Source organism: Neofelis nebulosa, chromosome X (assembly GCF_028018385.1).
Source record: "Neofelis nebulosa isolate mNeoNeb1 chromosome X, mNeoNeb1.pri, whole genome shotgun sequence".
NCBI lineage: Eukaryota > Metazoa > Chordata > Mammalia > Carnivora > Felidae > Neofelis > Neofelis nebulosa.
Genome location: NC_080800.1, coordinates 19244339 through 19254106, shown reverse-complemented (window position 1 = coordinate 19254106; position 9768 = coordinate 19244339). Strand labels below are relative to the sequence as shown.

Sequence of the window (9768 nt, the reverse complement as noted above, 5' to 3'; positions counted from 1 at the left end):
ATACGCCATCATTAGAGAGGGGACTTGGTGCTCCCTGTGCTAGATTAATAGCCTGGGCATTCGTCTCTTTGACCTCCGCTAAAGTAGAAGCACCAGGCAACAGAAGCCGACAATAGAGGAAAAAGAAATACTATCTAGTATTTCATCTGGGCAGGGAAATTAAAAAGAGGAAGTCCTCAGACTGTAGAGGGGAATGTGAAAGGAAAGGATTGGTGCTCTTTTCTTTCCTTTGAGTACCAGCCCCTGGGTCACTAGGCTTAGTCATTCCTCTTTTCAATCACCGGAGCATCCTATTAACAAGGAGATGGAGTGAGGAGAGCAATTTTTAGGAGATAGAAGAAAAACAGAAGGGGAATATTTTTCACATGGAGAAAAAGGCATCTATTGGGAAATAGGGATTGACGTGCAAGTAAAGTTTTTGCCTGCCCCTATTATTTTTATTTTAAACATTGTGAGAGGAGCCAGTGTGCCAAGAGGTCTAAAGAAATGATGGAAGAGAGGCCTAGCAATGTATAACTGTTTTCTGAAGATTTTGTATTCTAATGCAGGGCGTATAAATAAATGGGGATGTTTGAGTGTCTATGAGTAAATATCTGAGCTTTTCCTTTAAAATAATAAACGTGCTTAGTGCTGCTGTCAGAAAAACATCGGGTTGAAGGTGCTATATTCTCACAGAATCTTACCTACTATTTATGGCTTTAGCATGTGTATAAAAATGAAAGTGCATCTCAAATTATTATAACTTTGATATAGCCATGAGGTTCTGAACACTATGATGTGGGAATTTTTCAGAAGACCCTTCCAGGTCTGTATCCATTATGTTATTAAAATATTTACTGAAAGTGAATGTTGCTTCTGACTCTATTGTTGTCATGTATCAAACTAAAAAAGGATATAAAACTCTTAATTATGTTCTCATACTTAATCAGATGGCTATTTTGGAATGAAACACATTACTGTCTGATGCAGCTATGATCTTAAGGTGTAAGGAGAATTGTTTCATTTTTAGTAATTTGCCAGAGTTTTAAATTTGGGTAATGCAAGAGTAAAATTTAAGTTAGCTTTTCCTGGAATACTTGATTGGCTATTCTTTTTTTTAAGTTTTTTTAATGCTTTTATATATATTCTGGTTAACATATAGTGAATATTAGTTTCCAGTGTACAATATGGTGATTCAACACTTCCATACATCACCTGGTGCCCATCACAAGTGCCCTCCTTAATGCCCATCACCTATTTCACCCATCCCCCACCCACCTCCCTTCTGGTAACCATCAGTTTGTTCTCCATAGTTCAGAGTCTGTTTCTTGGTTTGCCTCTAAGTATGTCTCTCCTTTTTCCCCCTATGTTTGTTTTGTTTCTTAAATTCCACATAGGAGTGAAATCATATGGTATCTTTCTTTCTCTGCCTGACTTACTTTGCCCAGCATTATACTCTCTAGGTCCATCTATGTTGTTGCAAATAGCAAGATTTCATTCTTTTTTATGACTTAATAATATTTCATTACATATATATGTATATGTATATATGTGTGTATCTAAACACACACACACACACACACACACACACACACACACACACACACACCAGCTCTTCTTTATCCATTCATCAATCGATGGACACTGGCTTATTTCCACAATTTGGCTATTGTACATAATGCTGCTGTAAACATTGGGATGCATGTATCCCTTTCAGTTAGTATTTTTGTATTCTTTGTGTAACTGCCTAATAGTGCAAGTGCTGACTTGTAGGGTAGTTCTGTTTTTAACTTTTTGAGGAACCGCCGTACTGTTTTCCACAGTGGGTGCACCAGTTTGCATTCCCACCAACAGTGCCCAAGTGTTTTTCTCCACATCCTCACCAACACCTGTTGTTTCTTGTGTTATTGATTTTAGTCATTCTGACAGGTGTGAGGTGACAGATTGTTGTAGTTTTGGTTGGCATTTTCCTGATGGTAAGTGACATTGGGCATCTTTTCATATGCCTGTTAGACATCTATATGTCTTCTTTGGAAAAAATGTCTCTTCCTGTCTTCTGCCCATTTTTAATTGGATTGTTCATTTTTTGGGTATTGAGGTGTTGCATTTTATAAGTTCTTTACGTATTTTGAATACTAACCCTTTATCTGATGTGTCATTTGCAAATATCTTCTCCCATTCTGTAGGTTGCCTTTTAGTTTTGTTGATTGTTTCCTTCACTGTGCACAAGGTTTTTATTTCGCTGTAGTCCCAATAGTTTATTTTTATTTTTGTTTCCCTTGCCTGAGGGCACATTTCTAGAAAGAAGTTGCTATGGCCAATATCTAAGAAGTTACTGCCTGTGTTTTCTTCTAGGATTTTTATGGTTTCAGGGCTCACCCTTAGGTCTTTCATTCCTTTTAAATTTACTTTTGTGTATGGTGTCAGAAAGTGGTCCAGTTTCATTCTTCTCATGTTGCTTTCCAGTTTGCTCAAAACCATTTGTTGAAGACATTGTCTTTTTCCTATTGGATATTCTTTTCTGTTTTGTTGAAGATTAATTGACCATATAATTGTGGGTTCCTTTCTGGGTTTTCTGTTCTATTGATCTATATGTCTATTTTTGCGCCAGTACCATACTATTTTGATTACTACAGTTTTGTAATATAACTTGAAGTCCAGAATTGTGATGCCTGCAGCTTTGCTTTTCTTTTTTAAACTTGCTTTGGGTCTTTGGGGTCTTTTGTGGTTCCATGCAAATTTTAGGATTGATTCTTCTAGCTCTGTGAAAAATGCTGTTGGTATTTTCATAGGTATTATATTAAATGTGTAGATTGCTTTGGGAAGTATAAACATTTTAACAATGTTCTTCAAATCCATGATCATGGAATGTCTTTCCATTTCTATGTGTCATTTTCAATTTCTTTCATCAGTGCTTTGTAGTTTTCAGAGTATAGGTCTTTCACCTCTTTCGTTACATTTATCCCTGGGTACCTTATTGGTTTTGTTGTAGTTATAAATGGGATTGATTCCTTAGCTTCTCTTTCTGCTGCTCCATTATTGGTGTATAGAAATATAACAGATTTTTACACAATGATTTTGTATCCTGTGACTTTACTGAATTGGTTAGTCAGTTCTAGCAGTTTTTTTGGTGGAGTCTTTATGGATTTCTTTTTTCTTTTTTTAATGTTTATGTATTTATTTTTGAGAGAGAGAAGCAGAGAGAGAGGGAGAGAGAGTCAAGCATGCTCTGCACTGCCAGCTCAGAACCCAACATGGGGCTCGAACTCATGAACTGTGAGATCATGACATGAGCCAAAATCAGGAGTCAGACATTTAACCAACTGAGCCACCCAGGTGCCCTGAGCATTTTCTATACAGAGTACTGGTCATGTGAGAATAGTGAAAATTTGACTTCTTCCTTGCTGATTTGGATGCCTTTTGTTTCTTTTTATTGTCTGGATGCTGTGACTAGGACTTTGAGTGCCTGAATAATAGTGGTGAGAGTGGATCTCCCATCTTATTCCTGACCATAGAGGAAAAGGTCTCAGTTGTTCCCCATGGAGGATGATGTTATCTGTGGGTTTTTCATATATGGCCTTTATTATGTTGAGGTATATAACCCCTAAACCTACTTTGTTGGGAGTTTCTATCATGAATGGATGTTGTATTTTGTCAAATGCTTTTTCTGCATCTGTTGAAATGATCATGTAGTTCTTACCCTTTCTTTTATCATTCTATTTATTAAAATGTGATGTATCACGTTCTTTGATTTGTCAATATTGAACCACCCTTACAACCCAGGAATAAATCCCCCTTATCTCTGTGAATGATTTTTTTAATGTATTGTTGGATTTGGTGTGCTAGTATTGTGTTGAGGATTTTTCCATCTGTGCTCATCAAAGATAGTGGCCTGTAGTTCTCTTTATTTGTGGTATCTTTATCTGGTTTTGGTATCAGGGTAATACTGGCCTCATAGAGTGAATTTGGAAGTTTTCCTTCCTTTTCTATTTTTTTTTGGAATAGTTTGAGAAGAATAGATATGAACTCTTCTTTAAATGGTTGGTAGAATTCACCTGTGAAACCATCTCACCCTGGACTTTTATTTGTTGGAAGTCTTTTGATTACTGATTCAGTTTCATGGCTGAAAATCAATCTGTTCACATTTTCTATTTCTTCCTGTTTGGTTTTTGATAGTTTATATGTTTCTAGGAATCTATCTGTTTCTTCTAGGTTGTGCAATTTGTTGGCATATAGTTTTTAATAATATTCTCTTGTAACTGTATTTCTTTGGTGCCAGTTACTATTTCTCCTCTCTCATTTGTGATTTTATTTATTTGGGCCCTTTCTCTTTTCTTTTTGAGAAGTCCGGCTAGAGGTTTGTCAATTTTATTATTTTTTCAAAGAACTAGCTCCTTGTTTCATTGATACGGTTTTTTTGTTTGTTTTTGGTTTTGTTTTTCTTTAGTTTCTATGTCATTTACTTCTGTTCTAATTGTTATTATTTCCCTTCTGCTGGCTTTAGGCTTCATTTGTTGTTCTTTTTCTAGCTCTTTTAGGTTTCAGGTTGGGTTGTTTATTTGAGATTTTTCTTCTTCTTGTGGTAGACCTGTGTTGCTATATACTTTGTTCTTAAGACAGTTTTTGCTGCATCCCAGAGATTTGGGACCATTGTGTTTTCATGTTCATTTGTTTCCATGTATTTTTTTTGTTTGATTTTCTGGTTGAGACATTCATTGCTCAGTAGCATGTTTTTTAACCTCCATGCATTTGTGGTCTTTCCAGATTTTTTCTTGTGGTTGACTTAAAGTTTCATACCATTGTGGTCTGAAAAGGCGCGTGGCATGAGTTCCATCTTCTTGTATTTGTTGCAGCCTGTTTTGTGGTCTACTACGTGATCTGTTCTGGAGACTATCCCATGTGCAATTGAAAATAATGTGTATTGTACTGTTTTAGGATGGAATGTTCTGGATACATATGTTGAATCCATCTGGTCCAATGTGTCATTCCAAGACATTGTTTCCTTGTTTATTTTCTGTTTAGATGGTCTGTCCATTGATGTAAGTGGGGTGTTAAAGTCCCCTATTATTACTTCATTATTATTGATTAGTTCCTTTATGTTTATTATTAATTGTTTTATATATTTTGGTTCCTCCATGTTGGGTGCATAAATATATTATTTTTTATTTTTAAAGTTTATTCTTTTTTAAAAATATAATTTGTTGTTGTTGGCTAACATACAGTGTATACAGTGTACTCTTGGTTTTGGGGGTAGTGGTGAGTGGGGTCATGAATGACACCAGACAGCTCCTTTTATTTCAGATATGTCTCTCAGTGAAAGCTGCCTCTCCAAGGCAAACTCCCAGAAGAGCAAATAATCTCCCCACTGTGTACCTCCAGCTGCTCTTCAAATCGCTATGGCTATGGGTTGTTTGTCTGCCTTCCCTCCAGGAGCAGAGCAGTGCCGTGCCCTCCAGGCTTTATCCCGGCCAAGCCCTCTGACCTTCAAAACTCCAGGCTTTAAGCCCCACTGGTTCCAAGAACTCTTCAAATTCATCCCCTTTCCTTTTTCAAGCCAATGGCACTGGGGAAATAATCTCCTTGTGCATTTCCCTGTGTGCTCCTCCCTCTCCCACCCTTGTCTGTGGCCATGGCTTCCTCCCCTCCCCAGCATCATGATCTGTTTTTCCCCTAAACCATGTCTCTGCACTTCATACCTTGTTTGATATGACCTCTTCTCTCCTTTTACTTGTGGAGTTTGTTCTGTCAGTCTTCAGGTTGATTTCTGTGGTATTTAGGATGATTGGAGAGTTATCTAGTTGTATTGGTGGGATGAGGCTACCCTAGGGTCCTATTACTCTGTTGCCATCTTCCTGTCTCCTCCGGATTCTCTATTCTTTTGTGAGAAAACTTTGAGAACTGAACACTTTATGCACTGATTTTTTTTATGCACTGATAATATTTTTATTGTTTTAAGTTTATTTTTTCTGAGAGAGAGAGAGAGAGAGAGGGAGGGAGGGAGGGAGAAAGCACAAGTTGGGCAAGGACAGAAAGAGGGAGAGAGAGAGAATCCCAAGCAGTCTCCTCACTGTCAGTGCAGAGCCCAATGTGGGACTTGAACTCACGAACTGTGAGATCATGACCTGAGCTGAAGTTGGATGCTTAACTGACTGTGTCACCCAGGTGCCCCACACTGATAGTGTTTTTAAATGCTTCAGGTTTTGAGAAGGTGCTTTGAATTCCTGGTTTGGTCATGGGCCTACATGGTGTGGATTTTAGTCAATTCAGCTTTGAAATTCCCATCTTTTTTCTTAAACCAGCTAGTAACAAACTTGGCTCATATCATGGCTTTACTTTTTGAAGAAAAAACCATATGGCAGTTTGAAAATGTGATCTCAGATACTCAGTAGGATTAAAGTTATTAATAAAGCAAACTATAGTATCAATATTTGTTTCTCCATGTAACAGAAGTGTTGTTCCCAGAGAGCTGTGGTTATTTGAGTTATATTGTCATTGGACTAGAAAAATTTGAAATGTGATGCTTTTGATTGGATGATTTTTAATTTGAATTCTTAGGAATCAAACATTGAAAGTTGAAGTTTTACTTAGCTTGTGTGCATATATATGTGTATGCATGTGGGCTGAGATAAAACTGTTAGGAACCCTGCCCCTGAAAAGCTTTCTGACTGCTGCCCCTGTGTAGAATTCAAAATAAAAGTGATATTAAATGATAGAAAATTCTGATTTTTGATAATTAAAGTTTTCTCTAAAATACAATTTGTATTGTTTCCCCATAAATTTCTTCACAGGGCCTTGCTTTACTCTTGTCCTAAGCACAGGGCTTTGTGTGAATGTGGGTTCCCACTTCAGGATTGTTCAGTTTTAATAAAATTAACCAGATATTGACAAATCTCTGCCTCAACTCTGTGAGCAAAGCTTCAAAGTGCACCTTCCAAACTACTTCAGTTTTCTAAGTGTTTGTTTTTAACCTAATTCATCCTCTCAGTCTCAGTGGGAAGGAGAAAATTTCAGTGAAATATGTGCTCAGTTTCTTGTTTGGTCCCTAATGAAATTTGTACTTGAAATGGCTTAGTGTTTTGGAAAATTTTAGCATTAAAAAGAAATATTTGACTCCAGTTTCTTTTTTAAACCAAAATAAAATACCTCTAGTGAAAAAGTCCAAATCATAGAGTTGAAGAAATTTTCCATAATAATCCCTGAGGATAAATTCAAGCACTTTGTTTTCTCTGTAATTATTTTTTTGGATAATCTCATAGAGCCTAGTATGGAGAGAATATTATGAGTTTCTCCATTAAATTCATTCCTGCTGCACATTAATGCCTAGTGTTTTATAGGCTTGCAGTTGTCTTTCTTTGGGAGGCATATTCATAGTTTCCAGCTGACGTAGTAGTGAGCAGAAGCTAATGAACTAAACTCACTGTACAGCAACATGACTGCATTTGCTTGATTTATTCTTCTGTGCAGTCGTTTTCTTTCTGCCTTGCATTTTGGCTTCCAAAGCACCTAGGGGCTAATTTTGAGGACCCCCTTTGGTAGTTCTTTAGCCTAAGGTTATCAGAAAATATGACCACATACTGTAGCTACTGAAGCCAAGAACAGGAGAGATCAATGGAATTGATAGCTATAGATTAAAGCCAAAGTCCAGAAAAGAAACTATAATCCAGAACATTCGAGGGATCACCGCAAATCAGTCCTGAAAGTGGCAGCATAGGCTAGGGAGGTCTCTTGGAACACAACATAGATGCCAGCATTTTATAAGGGCACAAACACAGTAGGGAAAGCCCCAGAGTGCATGTAGAAGTAAGTGGGGGGAAGGAGGAAGACAGAGGGACTCTTTTAAATTTAAGAGTACGGGTGAATACCACTATTAGAGATGAGCCTTTAAGAATAATAATCATACCAATACTAGTGACAAATAAAAACAATACAAATATTATAAGAATAATGTCAGCTTTAGAGATGATCCTATAAGGATATAGGGTATGAGGTAACACATTTTAACTCTGTAATAGAAGGCAGAGGTAAATGGACAGCAGGGGTGGGAGAGAGGGTAGGAGAGAAAGCAAGACATATTTAGTTCTGAGAAAAATCTTTTGTATTTCCAGATTTATTGAGCCATATGTGACATATAACATTGGGTAAATGTAAAATATACATTTTTATTTCATATACTCTTCTGAGATACTGAGTGCCAAACCCTTCATATTGATAAGAGTCACCTAATTTTACTCAGACATCTTTGCTTCTCCCATGCCTTCCAAGTGCTTTATGATAAAACCCCCATACCTCTGCTTTCCCCTCCACCCATACTCCTAGGGGTGAACCACTAGGAGTATCATTCAACATACTCCATTCCTCTAGCCACAATGCTTGATTCAGGCTCTGGGCAGAGGATGAGTTCATGACAATAAATATGAGTAGAGATTTTTTTTTCTAGAAGCTATATAAGATGTGTTCATTTTATGCTAGACACAAACAAGAAAGCATGGAGTTCCTAGACACCATAGGCCGACATTGTGTATCTTTAAGGAAAATAGGGGGAAGCATATACAGGGGGAAGCATACACAGGGGGAAGGTAAAGAGGAAAGTGGTAAATTAATGACTGTTTGCTAGATCCAGTGTCACCTGAAAGTCTTATTGATATCATAATGTTTAAAAGTTGTCATTGTGTAAGCCACTTTGAAAAATTATACATTATTGCCACTCTCTTCCTCGGCGCTGCCTGCGGAGGTGGCAGCCATCTGTAACTCGGCATCATGGCTGCCCTCAGACCTCTGGTGAAGCCCAAGATCGTTAAAAAGAGGACCAAGAAGTTCATCCGGCACCAGTCAGACCGATATGTCAAAATTAAGCGCAACTGGCGGAAACCCAGAGGCATTGACAACAGGGTGCGCAGAAGATTCAAGGGCCAGATTTTGATGCCCAACATTGGTTACGGGAGCAACAAGAAAACAAAGCACATGCTGCCCAGTGGCTTCCGGAAGTTCCTAGTCCACAATGTCAAGGAGCTTGAGGTGCTGCTGTTGTGCAACAAATCTTACTGTGCAGAGATTGCTCACAATGTCTCCTCCAAGAACCGTAAAGCCATTGTGGAAAGAGCAGCCCAGCTGGCCATCAGAGTCACGAATCCCAATGCCAGACTGCGCAGCGAAGAAAATGAATAGACAGTTTATGTGCACATCATATTTGTGTTAATAAAACCATAAAACTAAAAAAAAAGAAAAATTATACATTATTTTTGAATGAAAAATTAGTCATAAACTAGTTGTCTTTCAGCATAATACAGAGAAGTGAGAGAATTTGAAGAAATGGTGAGTTAATGAATATCAGAAATCTTATCTAAACTTTTGCCTAAATCAAAGTCTACTCTTAGTAGAAACTTGTGAAAATGGCTGCAAGGTAAAGATATCATGGGCTGTGCTGTGCTTCATGTGTTTGATGGACAGGTGGCAAATGTAACTTTCTTTTGGAAAACTCAATGTATTCTCTCCAAGAGAATGATTTCACTTTGTAGAAAGGAATGCTTCTAGGAGTATTGCAAGCTATTAAAAAGAAAAGAGCTTTATCAGAGCCTTCATTGAATAATAATGATTGCTCCTGTTTAGTGCAAATGAGGTGCTGCAGGGAGCTCTGGGAAAATATGGTTGTCATGGTAACTGATAACACTATTTCACTGCTGGAAGTCAAGATAGTCAAAGAGGCTACACTAGGCCATGTTTCCTTAGAGACTTTTCCTAAGTAAAGGAAATAAGAAAAAGAGAAATAAAAGGGAGATCTGTCATTCCGTT

The 9768-nt window shown here is 37.6% G+C and overlaps 1 protein-coding gene across 1 annotated transcript; it reads left to right on the top strand.

Annotated features, from left to right (window-relative positions):
* Positions 1-8680: 8680 nt before the first annotated feature.
* On the top strand, positions 8681-9205 carry LOC131503204 (large ribosomal subunit protein eL32-like). Its single transcript, XM_058714765.1, has one exon. It carries the CDS (start codon positions 8737-8739, stop codon positions 9142-9144), a length of 408 nt encoding a protein of 135 aa, XP_058570748.1. The 5' UTR covers positions 8681-8736; the 3' UTR covers positions 9145-9205.
* The last annotated feature ends 563 nt before the right edge of the window (positions 9206-9768 follow it).

Bases quoted from the DNA above. Each gene is read 5' to 3' on its own strand.
- LOC131503204 (XM_058714765.1), top strand. From the start codon at position 8,737: ATGGCTGCCCTCAGACCTCTGGTGAAGCCCAAGATCGTTAAAAAGAGG.